The 15,622-nt window shown below is 42.1% G+C and overlaps 1 protein-coding gene across 4 annotated transcripts in view; it reads right to left on the reverse strand.

The window, feature by feature from the left end:
* The window catches only part of RBM33 (RNA binding motif protein 33), a 137,897-nt gene that overhangs the window by 52,348 nt on the left and 69,927 nt on the right, over window positions 1-15,622 (reverse strand). For all 4 annotated transcript variants that reach the window (XM_077849541.1, XM_077849539.1, XM_077849538.1 and 1 more), the window contains 2 exons: window positions 14,898-15,186; window positions 9,787-9,845 (listed from right to left, as the gene is read on the reverse strand). In XM_077849541.1, coding sequence (XP_077705667.1) covers window positions 9,787-9,845; window positions 14,898-15,186 — 348 coding nt within the window. The remainder of the gene's footprint in view (window positions 1-9,786; window positions 9,846-14,897; window positions 15,187-15,622) is intronic.

Consider the following 15,622-nt stretch of genomic DNA (forward strand, 5'->3'; position numbering starts at 1 on the left):
CTGTCCACACATGACTCAGGACACAGACATCCGTTTTTTGGATTCTTGCTTTATGAAGTGTTCTTTCTGCTGTCACACCTTGCTTCTGCTATGAACAATATGTCTTCAAGTAATGCTGAATAAGCCATGGTTCCAGTCTGCCACTAAGCACCGCGGAGTCTCTCCCAACGTGAGGATACGTTTAAGAACTTCTATCATTTCACGGGTATAAAAGATAATAAATTATCAATTCCCTCTACCAAATGCAGAATTATTTTAAGACTGTTAGCGAGCTGTGAATACTCACTTAACAGAACTTTCGGTACTTATTCTTCTGCATTTTGAAAGAAAAGGCTACCTTAATCCTTTTGATTAATTGCTCTATTTTGCTTTTCTTTATAACCCTTTAAGAGTCTAAGGTAAAAACTTATCATTCTTTCTCATATAATTCTTACACAAACTGCACTCTTACTTGTTCTGCATCTCTTGTTAATTACATGATATTATCTGCATTAATCCTACTCAGGAAGAAATGACAACTTCAACCACAAAAAAAAAAAAAAAAAAAAAAAAGATGAGCATACTGCATAAATTGCTTAGCCCAAAGTTAATCGTATAATGCGGAGAATAAAGAGGCTCTAACAGCTACTGTAGGATTTATCAGCTTCCCTAACAGGGTCACTTGGTATATTTTAATAAGACTAATTAAATACCTTAACAATGTCACTGAAACTTCATGAATCTTTCAATGAATTACAACCTCCCTTTACAGCATGTTTTCATTTACTAATCTCACTTAAAATGCAAAGAACTATATAAGAGACCAACAGACACTTACGAACGCCTCTCAGTTAATTCTGATTAAATGTGGGTTAAATGCGAAGAATAAAGACCACTAGTGACCCATGACATAATTAAAATTATACCCTTCTATCACAGCATTAATCCTCTTATTTCAGTATTTTCATAGATCTTTTTTCTTTCAGATTATGCCTTAATACCTACATTTATTCCCTAAAAGGTACTTCTGTATTGAGAGATGCTTTCTAAACATTTTGATGAAGCACATACTCTGGTGCTTAGCCCGTGGAGGGTACAGAGCGGGGGGCAGACCCCACATGGACTTAAATATTAGGAAGATTATATAATTGGCTCAAGGAGTGAAACCAGAGCGTATAGTACACATTATAACATCTTTAACTCAGTACAAAACACTGCTTTTCTTGAACATACTAAACACTATCTTCATAAAATGAAAAGCCCTTGATCCCTGCACCTCACCCCTCCCATTCCCCTCCCCAAACAATCCCAGCCACGCACAGTCTGGCCTTCCCAGAGCAAGCCCGTGTATGTGAGCACTCAGTGACAGCTGCAATCTTCAGTACTGTTAGAATGCACTTGCCAGTTTTACTGATGTGCGTGTTAATATTTTGAGAGAAGGAGAGGGACACCAAGACTAAGCGCCCCAGACTGCCCTTGCTGCAACCCCACCTCCAGCACCCAGTCACGTGAACCTGAGCCACTGAATCTTTCCAAGACTCAGTTTTCCCATCTGTAAACTGAAGAAACTGTGACCTTCACATGGCTGTTGATCACAAGCTCTGAACAAACTCTGGGACACAGTGAACACTCAGTAATTATTTCATTTCACAATGATCTTCAAAAGCACATGTATCTCCTCACTCAAAAAGGACAAGATTCAAAGCAGTGCAGCAGCAGCTCTACTCGAGAGCACAGTCTGTTTAAAAATTCTCATCTGTGAATATAACCACTGCATGACCCACAATCTCCATTCCCAGCTATTCATTGACAACCACATTCACACAGAAAATGATGCACACTTTTATTTATAAGAGCCAAAGAAGAAATAATCCAAACATCCAAATGGTGAATGGATAAACAGACTATGGTACATCCATACGATAGAGTAATAACTTACCAACTAAAAGAGGAAAAACCTGTACAGGTCCAACAAATGGATGAAAGGCTCTCGGGAGCATTGTGCCAAGGGAAAGAAGCCAGACCCAAACCAAACATGCCAGAGGAGTCCACTCAGGACTTGATCACCACTACCAAGGGATGGGGTGGGGAGAAGAGTGCCCATAGAAGGGCAGCCTGAGGAAGCCCCTTGGGAGACAGGACTGCTCACAACATTGCAATTGTGTTGATTATACAACTATGCGCCCTTGTATAGTTTCACAGGCTTACACATCACAAGGACTAAACTGTAAAAAGATTTTTTAAGTTTCTAATCTTTTGGGAGAAGTGCTTTCCTGCCTTTATAAAAAAATAGGGCCTCTTTCAAAATTTATCTTAAAAATTCATTTTAACAGAAATATACAGGTCTTCAGAGACTCCAAAGAAAATAAGTATGTAAGATAAAAACTGGTGTGCTTTGCAGGACACATCAGTAAAAACAGTCCATAAAGATTTTCTTGGCATATACAGGAGGTTCTGAGAGTTTGAAAATCTGTATTATCGTCAACACTGCATTGGCTGGATTATTACATTACAGAGGGGCAAACTGCACTCAAGAGTTTTAGTCACTATTTAGGAAAAGATGCATGAAAGGTTTTCATTTCAACATAACAGTTTCACTGAGCCAAAGACTCAACATGACAGTTTAGCACACATTTTTAGAAGGTACCTTTTATAATGTGGCCTACTGGCTCACTTACTGTACAAGAAACCTACTTCATATGATTTCATAAGTACTCCCAGGGCTCAGAGTTATCTGTGTGGGTGCCCACCATCCACAGCTGGTAGCTGATCTCTACCCAGCACACACAATGTATGCTGGCAGGACGGCAAGTCAAGTCAACAGGGTGCTGAATCTCATAACCACCATACTTAATAGCTGTTACCATAGTGTTTAGCTGTTCCTGTTACTGCTGCAGATGGGAATTCACTGATATGATTAAATTTGATGGTATGATAATATATGGTAATCATGATTAATCAGAAACCCACTGGCAAATGAAGGATGTTGGGTATTATGTCACCTGCATTTTAAACTGCATTCTCTCCCTGCAAGCCTGACAATGTTTGACAGCTGGAAGGCTCTCATCCCACACTCGCCTGCTACTACTCATAGATCTGATAAGAGAAAATGCCCATCATTCCTTCCCGATCCTAAGTGCTAATAATTACAAGGCATTGCAGCAAGTTGTAAAAACAGAGGTTCAAAAGAAAGACTGGAATAAAGTCTAGATTCACATCTGCAAGAGCTCTAATCAGAAAGAAATGGAATTTCAGGCAGCAGTCTCATCAAACATGATTTGCATGAAATGCCATATAAAACACATCCAGGATGTGTCAATCACCACCACCTGATACCATGTACCCGTTCCATGGGAAAAGAATTGACTCAGACCTACCTGTGAGGTACTGTAACTACACAGTACACACAAATGGAAATTTTATTGGGTCAACCTAAATAATAAGGTAATTGCTAAGAAGATTAAACTTCTTAGTAGTCTTTTTAAATGTAATTTTTACTTTTAATTTCAACAAAAATCACTGAAAAATTACTCAGCAACCAAAGTACTTGGCACTTAACTGGCTACCCTGAAATACCAGCATTTATCCAATACACCAATTCAAAATCAATGACTGAGCACGTTTTAAAGTACCCTACACGTCAAGAATCTTTACAACATGAGTTACTTAGGATTTACCCATATGCTTAAAAACAGCAATTGCACTGACACCTGAAACAAATTAGTTTAACAAAATCTCAAAGCAACACTTTAAAAATATTAACCAACATTTCAGTGTTACTTTAAGTGAACAAACTTTAAAAAAAAAAAAACTAACACCTCTTTGAGGATAAATACATAACTGGAAAATATAGTTACAGATAAAGACAAGACTTCAAACTTTACATCAGTGACAAAAACATCAGGGACAGCTTTTGTGGGGAAAAAGGGAAAGCTATCAGACAACATGTAAAACAAAGAGTATTTGGAAATGAAAACAGAATTCAGACAGACACAAAGACAGCAAGTCACTTGCAGAAAGGTAAAGGAGCCTCCCAAGCCCACTCCCCCACAAAAACAAAACAACAAAGAAAACCACAACTGTTCTGTGAACTACATCCAAAGGTCTCAACAGGAGTGGAAATGCTTCATGAGATCATGAGAGATGGCAGGCCGTAGATGGTGAGACTGGACGGAGCACACAGGGAGGGCACCTGTAACTTCCTGAGCCCATCGGCTCCCACGGGGTTCACTGTTCAGAGAGCAGAGCCATAGTTTACATTTGGCAGAGTAGAATTGCAATATAAAAAGGAGTATGAAAAGAATTCATTCTCTGGTAACACTGTCAATTGAAATCTATTTATATTTCGAAGAAAGGTTCATAACGCTGATTTGAAAAAATAAAACAGCCTGGGAATTAAAGTTTGTGACCAGAAATGTTTTAAAGTGCATCACTAAGAGCTGTATCCTTAGCAAAAATGAAATACGTGGATCTAATCCTCAGATGCAAACCTAAATTACAGAGCACTTCAATGAATTCCAGAAGTGAGGGAGCCAGAAAGGCAGGGGGACTGCCCACCCAGACACAGAGGCTGACAGAGGCACAGAAGCTGCAGCCCGATGCCAAGAGCTAAAGCAGTATCTTCCAACATCAAACATAAGGATGCTTTTCTTATGATATTCATTACTTTGACATTCAAATATTTGTTTTAAAACCTGTTTATTCAATTCTCTCCGTAAAATTTGCCAACAGAAAATAAAAATATTATTTTGCTTACTTTATCACACACAGCATAGAATACCATATTTTGGCCTAAGATTTGAATTTTAAAAAACAATCTTAATAGGGGCACCTGGGTGGCTCAGAGGTTGAGCGTCTGCTTTCAGCTCAAGTCATGATCCAGGGTTCTGGGATCGAGTCCCTCATTGGGCTCCCCATAGGAAGCCTGCTTCTCCCTCTGCCTGTCTCTGCCTCTGTGTGTCTCTCATGAATAAATAAAATCTTTAAAAAAAAATCTTAAATAATTCTATGAAAAACAGATTTAGTATTAGATTGCCTAGAGTCCTCTGATTTTTAATTAAAAACTTGGGAGGCATTACCATCTAATATTAGTTCTAAAATAAGAACTTCTCAAATTTTCATAAAATTGTCAAACAAAATGGACTTTTCAGAATGTAAAACTGGGGGAAGAACAGGAATACTGTAGCAGTAATACCAACTGGATAAAAATTCCTTTGAAATTTGGAAATCGAGTGGTACTTATTTTGCCTTTTTACTCTTCAGTCAGATGAGTAGAGCTGAATTCTTGTACAGTTAAGTGAGTGTGATATAATTCTCCAGAGCAAATTCACATATGGACCATTGAAAACAAGCAAAAAACTAAATTATATACCCTTTCCTCCACAGTACTCATTTATATAGGATTCATCATGGAGTCTGAATCAGGAGACTTGTAGGCACACAGATGTGAATTACAGAAACCTAGTGAGCAAAGTGAAGTTCCCTGCAATCTTATCTTTCCCCAACCTAATAAGCTCCTTTACGAAGTCCCCATTCCTAGGATAGGTGGTGGTCTTGCTGATGGCTTCACAAGCTCACTCATGTTTTAGAAAGACCTGACTGACCCATGTGTGCAGATGAATTTCCGTAGAGTCCTACTCATCCTGTGCCCAGTAGAGCTGGCCCAGCCCTGGGCCTTGTGCACAGCAAGTGCAGATAAACAGTGGCTGAATAAATGACAGCAAATTAACACAGTGATCTTGCTACAAGATTACAGTGGCCTTCACTGTGCTCAACAGATCAGTGTAAATCACATCTGTCCGTGCACCAAGAAGTCTACCGATTCCAAGAGGCTCCATGATAATTCTGAAGTCAGGCTTCCTAACGTGAACATTTTATTAGTTGAGGGGCAGGGGTGGCGGGGGTGGGGATCATCTTACAAAGCAAAATTCAGTTTAACAAAAGTAACAGACTGTCCCCGGGGCAAACTGCCATCAGTAAGAAATCTCTAAGAGGTTCTGTTGAAATACAGCAATACTGCCCACACTATTTTTAAAATTTTACACTGGTCAAAACTGGCTTTGCTGAAATATGCTGGTCTGTTTTATGATCTGGGACTAGCATTAGGCAGAAGCACTGGCATGAAAGAGTAACACACATTCACAAAACTGTATTTATACCGACACCAAGTTTAATCTAGTAGAAAAGGGGAAAAAAGCAATTTTATTCAAAAAAGATCTGGTATATGTAAAATAACAGGAGGTGGCCCACAGTTGGCCTCCCTTAACAATATTTTATTTTATTTATTCATGAGAGACACAGAGCGAGAGAGAGAGAGGCAGAGACACAGGCAGAGGGAGAAGCAGGCTCCATGCAGGGAGCCCGACGTGGAACTCCATCCTAAATCTCCAGGATCACGCCCTGGGCTGCAGGCGGCGCTAAACCGCTGCACCACCGGGGCTGCCCCCTTAACAATATTTTAATGGACTTTTTAAAATATACTACCTCTTGTATGTTTTTTAAATATGTATTTTTAAGTCATCTCTACATGCAGTGTGAGGCTCCAACTCACAACCCTTACATCAAGAGTCACACACTCCACCAACAGCCAGCCAGGCACCCCACCTCTTGTGCATTTGTAAAAAATAGATTCCACATCTAATTACCTGCTCTAAGGAAGATCAATTACAGAAATAGGTAGAGTACTGCACTTTCAAGACCACAGGTACTCTATAACTTCAGCTAAGATCTGGTATTTGGGGCTTATGGAAAGGTACAACACACGTTAACCACCGATAAAGTGAGCTGAAGAGTCTCTCTTCATCTCTGAAGATGTCTATTGCATCACACACATAACTACTGTGTAGCCCAACGATTTCCTGTCACCCCTACATACCACCCATCTCAAAAACTATAACAAAACATCACACCTTGCAGAAAGTTTTCCAAAAGCAGCTCAACAGTATTTATTGTCCCCAGAGTACTGTATAACTTAAAAATAAGTCTAATTTTGGGCAGCCCGGGTGGCTCAGCGGTTTAGTGCTGCCTTCAGCCCAGGGTGTGATCCTGGAGACCCGGGATCGAGTCTCACATGAGGCTCCCTGCATGGAGCCTGCTACTCCCTCTGCCTCTCTCTAACTCATGAATAAATAAATAAAATCTTTAAAAATAAAAAAATAAAAAAGTCCAATTTCATGGCACCTGACAGGCTCTGTGACTCCTACTCTCAGGGCTCAGGGCTGTAGGTTCAAGCCCCACATTCTGTGTAGAGATCACATAAACAGAAAATCTTTTTTAAAAAAGTAAGTTCAATTTCTCAAAAAAATATTCTTTGATAGGCCCCTGAGTAGCTGAGTGGGTTATGCATCCGACTCTGGATTTTGGCAGAGGTCATGCAATTAAGCCCTGTGTTGGGCTCTGCACTCAGTGGCGAGTGTGCTTCTCTCTCCCCCACTCTCTTCCTTTGCCCCTCCCCTCACTCATGCTCTCTCTCAAATAAATAAACCTTTATTTAGAAAAGAAATTTCCTCTTATTATCTTCTTATCCTCCAGTACTATGTAGTTTGCCTCTTCTAGGATCAGATACAATTATATTTGCAGAATGGAAAAATAAAAGATGAAAACTGCTAACAATCTAATTTTATATTAATAAACACATTTTTATAAAAATATCAAGTACATACAACATTGGTTTATGTTTTTCTTAAACTACAGTTGGTTTGAGGGCACCTGTGTGGCTTAGTGATTGAGCGTCTGCCTTTGGCTCAGGTCGTGATCCCGGGATCCTGGGATCAAGTCCCACATCGGGCTCCCCACAGGGAGCCTGCTTCTCCCTCTGCCTGTGTCTCTGCCTCTCTCTGTGTCTCTCATGAATAAATAAAATCTTAAAAAAAAAAAAAAGCTACAGTTGGTTATCACATCAAGTTTTATCTCTATAATGCAAACAAAACACAAAAACAAGTTCTAATATTGATTATAACATAGTTGCTCACATTTCTGAAAAACAGCAAAAAGTATTTAAAATATTACTGCCTTAAACTACCTCACCAAAAGAAATGTATCTAACAACTAAAATCATATGTGCTTATCACTGGGTTATGCAATTAATAAATCTTGGTGGGACGCCTGGGTGGCTCAGCAGTTGAGCCTGAGCCTTCGGCTCAGGGTGTGATCCCAGAGTGCTGGGATCAAGTCCCACGTCAGGCTCTCTGCATGGAGCCTGCTTTTCCCAATGCCTGTGTCTCTGCATCTCTCTCCGTCTCTCTCATGAATAAATATTAAATTCTTTTAAAAAAATAAAAATAAAAAAATAAATCTCAGCTATTAGGGCAAGTGCTTTGAATAGAGAACTGTACTCAAATACTACCTAATTTTTAAAAAGCATTTTCAGAATTTCATGTTATTTAAAAGAAAAATTAGTTAATATAAGGAATAAAACAATTAAGAATGAGTTTCAGAAACCATTAATTCATAAAGAACTACAAATCAAAGATGTTTATAAAAAAATACTCTGAACTTTAAATCCAATATTGATTTTTTAATATCATTTGACTATACCTAGAGCCTTCATTAAAATCCTTTTGTTAAATATCTTATATAAATATACGATCTACTTAAATGTCAAAGCTAGAGTCAAATATGTTTTTTAGATATTTCCTGAAATCAGATTATTCAGTCCCAACAACAGTCCCAACTGTTACCTGTTTCACATACAAATGATACTAAAATTTTATGGTCTGGTCCATTTTTTTCAACACCGTAAAAAGAGTATGTCCTCAATGATTTAATGAAACCAAGAACTAATGACAAATCTAACCCAAACCTCAAAACAAAATTTATTTAAACAGATACAACTACTTAATGGACATTTTTCTTCTAGTTAAATTTTTTTTTTAAGTGTGTTAAAGAAATGGATAAAGCGGGATGCCTCCGTGACTCAGCGGTTGAGCGTCTGCCTTTGGCTTGGGGCATGATCCCGGAATCCTGGGATCAAGTCCCACATTGGACTCCTTGCTGAGAGTCTGCTTCTCCCTCTGCCTGTGTCTCTGCCTCTCTCTCTCTCTCTCTCAGGAATAAATAAAATCTTAAAAAAAAAAAAAAAATGAAAGAAATGGATGTTAGGTAAAATACAGCAAAGTGTGGAGGGAAGAGAATGAATGCTTTCTTTTAAAGATATTTTAAAGAGAAAACTTTCATTTTAAGCTATAAAACCAACAGCTCATTGAGATTTTTGAGGTTTGGGGGGGTTTCCTTTAAACAAAGCAGAGCTCTCACTATTTATTTTTAAGATTTATCTGAGAGAGTGAGCACACATGAGCAAGCTGGGGGGATAGGGGGTCAGAGGGAGAGAGAATCCTAAGGCAGACTCCCCACTGAGCATAGAGCCTTACGTGGGGCTCCATCCCAGGACTCTGAGATCATGAAGAGCAGATGCTTAACCAACTGAGCCATCCAGGGCCCCGAGAGATCATTATCATTCCCTAAAATTTCACACACATACCTACATGTACACAAATTCACACACACGGTAAGAAAGGCCCTTTCTCACTTGATGTATGGCAATAATGAAATCAAAATTCATACTCTTTAAGATGAAAGGCATTGTACGATGATCCTGATTCAACAATTTTACAGTTAAACGAAATTAATTCCATTCCCAAAATTCCACTGACCTTAAGCTTTTAACATTTTCCACTGCCAAAATTATTGTCAATATTTACACATCTTTAAACTTCTATTTAGTTGGAACTACTTATATTTACTGTATTTGTATTTCTTAGTAAATGCATGTACATCCCTGTCAGGACAAATAGAGAAGCTGCTACTCACTGGGAATCTCTGGGGCCCCACAGCAGGCCTGGGCTGGCTCGGGACCGGCAGCAAGGGCACTACAAGAAAAACAGCTTCCATTACAAACAGTTTACTGCAAAATATATGTAATATATTCAGTTTACACTCAATACTTTACAACCTCACATAAGAGAAGGGGAGAGCAGAACCTTTGTCAGCACACAACAGCAAGTGCAGAAGCTGAAATTTCAGCAGGGAAATTTCTATTTAGAACTAAAATGTTTTGCAACAGAAGGGCTTACTCCTCCTAAAATAAAAAAGTTTAGGGTTTCACATCCATATTCCAGTTATCCAGAATATCTAATCCAGTTCCGTTTTCTGACTCCAAATACAAACCTAAATCTAAACCCTCTAGAATCATGAGGGAGGTAGACAAGGAACAATACACGTACCCATGGTACTGTTACAAAGAACCATCTACTAACAATCCACTATGACAAGATTTCCAGTTTGGTTTGGGTGGTTGTTTTTAAACAAGCAGAATTCCGATCTACCAAAAGAACACAAAATCTTATAATTTTAAAACAAACATTTTACAGCTGGGAAGAAGCCACATGTTAGTTTTATACCCTGGGACTAAATCAGGTATCTTTAAGCCATTTACAACACATGTAACATACTGATCTTGATTTTGGAGGGGGGAAAAACAAAAGCACTCCCCCACCTGACTGGGGTGTCCTGTATTTTTCATTAAAATGTGCCGCCAGATGCAAGTAGTAAGCCCTCAGGTTGTTAGGTGTTATGGGCTGAAATGTGGTCCCCTCTCAAATGTGTACGCTTAAGTCTCAACCCCTAGTACCTCATAATAGGACTATATTTGGGCTCAGGACCTTGGAAGAGTTGATCACAGTAAAATGGGGTCACATGGGTGGGCCCTGATCCAGTATGACTGGTGTCCTTTTAAGAGATTAGGACACAGGCATAGAGAATAACCAACCAAGTGAGGATACAGAGAAAATACATAATAATAATGCTATCACGTACCATATGTTTAATTTAAGAAATGTCTGGTAAATGAGAAATACAAAAACGATACAAGTTGAAGGTCAAAATTACTTTAAAAACAGAATGCTAATACAAATTTTCTTTAATACTGGTACTCTATACATCAGACCTTATAGTGAGGGTCAGACTTCCAAAGGTCCAATTTAAAGAGATAGTGTGAAAAAAATGAAAAATAAAGTGACAGTGTGTATAGTCACAATGGCTCAGACACAAACTGGCTAAAAGAAATTTATGATAAAATATACAATGGCAGAAGTCGGAGCCAGAGAGCGAGAGAGCACACCAGCATGCACACCAGCCTAATCCACTGAGCCAATTTTAAAATGAGAAGAGGTTAATTTGAGAGACTTCACAAAGAACGGGATCCAGCCTCCAATTCTGTAAGCCTCCTAAAAGGCACTGGGGGGTGGGGCGCTCATCAATTTATCTGAAGCAAAATATTAAAGGGTCTCTGATAAAGTGTGTGTGTGTATGGTATTTATCTCTGATACTACTTTTTTAAAAATTTTATTCATTTATTCATGAGAGACACAGAGAGAGAGAGACAGGCAGAGACACAGGCAGAGGGAGAAGCAGGCTCCATGCAGGGAGCCCCACGCGGGACTTGATCCCGGGCTCATGCAGGATCACGCCCTGGGCTCAAGGCTGCGATAAACCGCTGAGCCACCCGGCTTCACGTGGAAAAATCATTTAGCTGGTTCTAAGAGTATAAAAACTATGGTCAGAAAGCTGATCTCATTATTTACTGAATGATGAGCTTTGAGGTAGAAGGACTACATTCTGTCAGGTTGCCGACTCCTTGGCGTGGCACACCATTTTCATGTCCGGAAGACATCCTGGGGTTTCCTCAGAGCTTTCTCACTCCATACTTCTAATACTATTTGTTTTTATTAAGCCAAAGAAAATCTGTGCACCTTACCAACTATCAGTTTTCCATTCAATGTTTATAAGGATATACACAATAACAGACACTGATTGCAGTAAAATTATTCTGACAAATTACTCAGACTGCAGTTGCCTGTCTTGGGAATCACTGTGGAAAGGGCTGGGTTGTCCTCCCTGCTCACACGTGTGTGATGGTCTGTTCATCCCACAGTGGCTGCAGGAGACACAGTCACAGGGACAACAGCAGTTACATGCAGCAGCCGTACAGCTTGCCTTGGGAGCACAGAGCCCTGGCAGAGGGTGATTCCAAGAGATTCCAGTATAAGATGGGGCCAGGTGGGGGCTCAGTCAGGGGGTTAAGGACCCACTCTACCTCTACTTCCCAGATGTGTAAAACAGCAGCAGTCTCCCATAGCAGCACACACCCCATGCCCAAGGTCAGCCTGCCACTGGCTAAAAGAAATTTATGATAAAATATACAATGGCATCACAGACGTGGCTCCAAGGCCACAGCATGATTTCATTATGCTTCCGGGCCACTGGCCTCCTCCCACACTTCAAGTTCGATCTCGGACTTCTCCTCAACTTCTGGAACTTTAGGATTCCAAGTTCAGTGTTAGCAGAGTCCAGCATCAGCCACCCCCTTCTTGCTCAAAGGGAAACCCGAACGCTCCCCAAGATGGAGCTGCTTTCCACCCTCAGCCTTCTTCTGCTGGCTCTGCAGGTAGGGAGGGGTCCTTCCTGGCTGTCAGTGCTGTTTCAGACCTCAGCTTTGGCTCTCACATCATCAAATGTGTCATGCCTACCCTCTGCTTCTGTCTGCTGGACCAACCGTGGCTCTCAAGTCCCAGAGTTCGGCTCCTGTCTCATCATGGTCTCTAGCTGTCTTAGTCTTGGCAGAAACAATGCTTCCTGTCCCCAGCCTCTTGGGCCCCTGACTACTGTCCTCCATCCCTCTGCAGCCGCATCCAAGACCCAGTCATCATCAATGACCCACCTCTCTGCAATCTCTATGCAGCCCCATTCTTACCACTACCTTCAACCTCACCACCTCACTCTCTCCCAGACAGTGACTGCACCTTCTTTTCACCCATACAAACAATGCCACCCTCTACTGCCTGGTCAACACCTGGACTCTGGCAAACCCAACACTGTGTCCGTGCCACACAACCAAGCTGTGGTCTGACGCTAAGGTCACCACCACAATGCTCAAGTGAGTTTCAACACTGCCCACCATCCCCCGCCAGCACATCCACTCCTCTACTCCCCTAGGGGAAGACTCCATGCCTTCTCTCCCCTCCTAAAATTTCCCTTCCACTTCCCAGCTCTTATCTCCTTTCAACCTACACCAGGAGAGAGCAACAAGACCCCTCCACTCCACTGTCCTCCCCCACTGCCATGCCTACAGCCAGGCCAATGGGTGCTGGGTCCCAGTGAGGATAAGTTCCCCCTTGCCTGCATCCATTTCTTTCCTTCTCAACTAGATGCTGGTTTTCCCATCTGAAAATAAGAAACCTTCTCTCAAGCCCATTTCCTCCTACCAATTACCATCCAACTTCTGTTTTAGCAAAACATCTTCAGAGACGGTCAGTGCAATGCTGCAATGCCCTCCCACTTCCATGCCCCTAAACTCTGTCCGGTCTGCCTGAGGCAGGCATCTTCACCGTGATACCACAACCACCCTGTCAAAATCCCCAAGACCCCTGCAAGTCCACTCCACAGCCCTGTCAGCAGAGGCCACATTCCTCTGCTGCTTGTCCCCCACAACTCTTTCAGCTTCCTCCTTCCTACGCCCTGCAGGGTCCCTGCCTGTCCTGTCGGGGAGCCGCAGGTTCCAAGCCACACTTCAACATCCTTCCCCTGGGCTTTTCACTGGGTGCAGGCTCTAGACTTGCCTATGTGCTAACCACCCAACTCTTACTAATTGTATAGTGGACACCTCCACCCACAGATCTAGTTAACATCTAAAATGTAGCACATCCAGAACACAACTTCAGGCCTTCCCCCCTCAGAACCTTCTCTCCCTCATCACAAGTGGTGGCAAGTCCATCCTTCAAGACCCCCTTGGCATCATTTTTGCCTCCTCCCTTCCACACACCCATCAGGTCCAGTCCATTCTCAAATCCTGCTGGCTCTGTTCTTAACAGTATCCAGCATCTGACGGCTTTCCACCATCACTGCCATCACCCCAATCTGAGCCACCACCATGTGTTACCCGCATTAGTGTAGTCTTCCCCCTGCCAAACACCGGCTTCCACCCTTACCACCATACAGCCCACTCCCAACAGGGGAGAGCAAGAATGACCCTTTCAAGAGAGAAACTAAATCAGGTCACTCCCCTGCTCTCCAGTCACAGCCCATTGTGCTCAGAGTAAAAGCCACAGCTCTTAGACTGGTTTGAGGTCTCATGTGACTCAGGTCCCACAGTTCTTCTCTGCTTTCATCATTCCACTTATGCCATATCATCTCTTTTTGGCTTCTGGAACACTCAAGGCATGGTTCCACCCTCTCTTCTTGCTGATCCCTCGCCTGGAATACTCTCCCCTGAAACACGAGCATCACTGGCTCCCCGACCTCTTTCAACTCTGACCTCTGCAACGAAGCCTACCCCTGTGGCTCTAGTTACAGCCACAGCCAACCCTGGCCCCTTGCTCTATTCTCTGTCCACTAGCACACCGCACACGTTCTTACTGTGATGGTTCTGGCCCGCTGCCCATCTTTGTTGGCTAGAAAGCAAGATCACCACTGCAGAAAGCTTTTATTTTTTTTTTCAGTGATATATCTCAAATGCCAGAGATATAGTATCTCCATCAACATGTACTGAACAAATTCATGAAGACACACTCCATATCCACTGCTCAAAAGTAGTATCCTAGCCTCAATAACATGGGTCTGTAATAACATTAGAGGTTATTCACTTAACTAGAGCATACTGAGTGGAACACTCACTGTGCAAACATTCTCACTAGGCTATTTAGGAAGAATACAAACTCAGGCAATTCCACAATGTCCTCCACTGCCCTTGAAATTTAAAATTTGCTCAGTACTTTCCACCACATCAAGTTTGGCCCATCAAGCTGGCATGTATTAGGGAGTTGGTGGGGGAAGGAACCAAAGAAGTCAAGTCGTTCTTACAGACTTGCTCATGAGAACCTGGCCACGGTACCATGTGACTTTATCATAGCAGAAGAGACACGTACCTTGGACGGGCGTGACCACTGCCCCTTTGAAGTGGGGGTTTATGTGTATGTTCTTGGGCTGCTGTGGGGTCACAGGGGGAGGGGTCATCATCACCCTCGGGGCCTCTATCTGAGGGGGCATGTGCACTCCCTGAGGAGGGGAGGCGTGGTGCGGGTGCTGCAGGGGGAGCAGAGGCTGCAGTTGCTGCTGCTGGAACAGACTTCTGATAGGCTGCTGCTGCGGAGGCGGTGGCGGCGGCGGAGGTGGTGGCTGAGGCTGCGGAGGAGGAATTAATCTTGGAGAGTGCGTCTAAAAACCACCCAAAAAAAAAAAGAGAGAAAAATTCACAGAAATCAACATTTGCAAGAAGAGTACAAGAAGGCTAACGCCTTACAGATTTACACTAGTTACAGTAAGAGCGATAGTGGAGAAGTAAGTTCAGTGACACCTGCATAAACAGCAAAAAAGCTGCACTGCCTGTCGCGGTGAGGGCCGCTGCCTCATGATGTGGATCAATCTCAGGGCAAAGAGGAAAAAATGGTAGCCTTAAAACCACTTGCATGGATTCCAAAAGAAAACATTTCAGTTCAGGCAATAAACCTGCCCAGAGCGAGCCAAGCACTGTGCTATAGCCAGAGCCCAAGCTGCCCTCACCTCCTGCTAGCCAGTCTTGCTCCTCCTCCCCGCCTCCTCCAGAAAGCCGGGAAGAAAGATGGGGCTGTGCATAAGTGGCCTGCCAGAAATG

Source organism: Canis aureus, chromosome 15 (assembly GCF_053574225.1).
Source record: "Canis aureus isolate CA01 chromosome 15, VMU_Caureus_v.1.0, whole genome shotgun sequence".
NCBI lineage: Eukaryota > Metazoa > Chordata > Mammalia > Carnivora > Canidae > Canis > Canis aureus.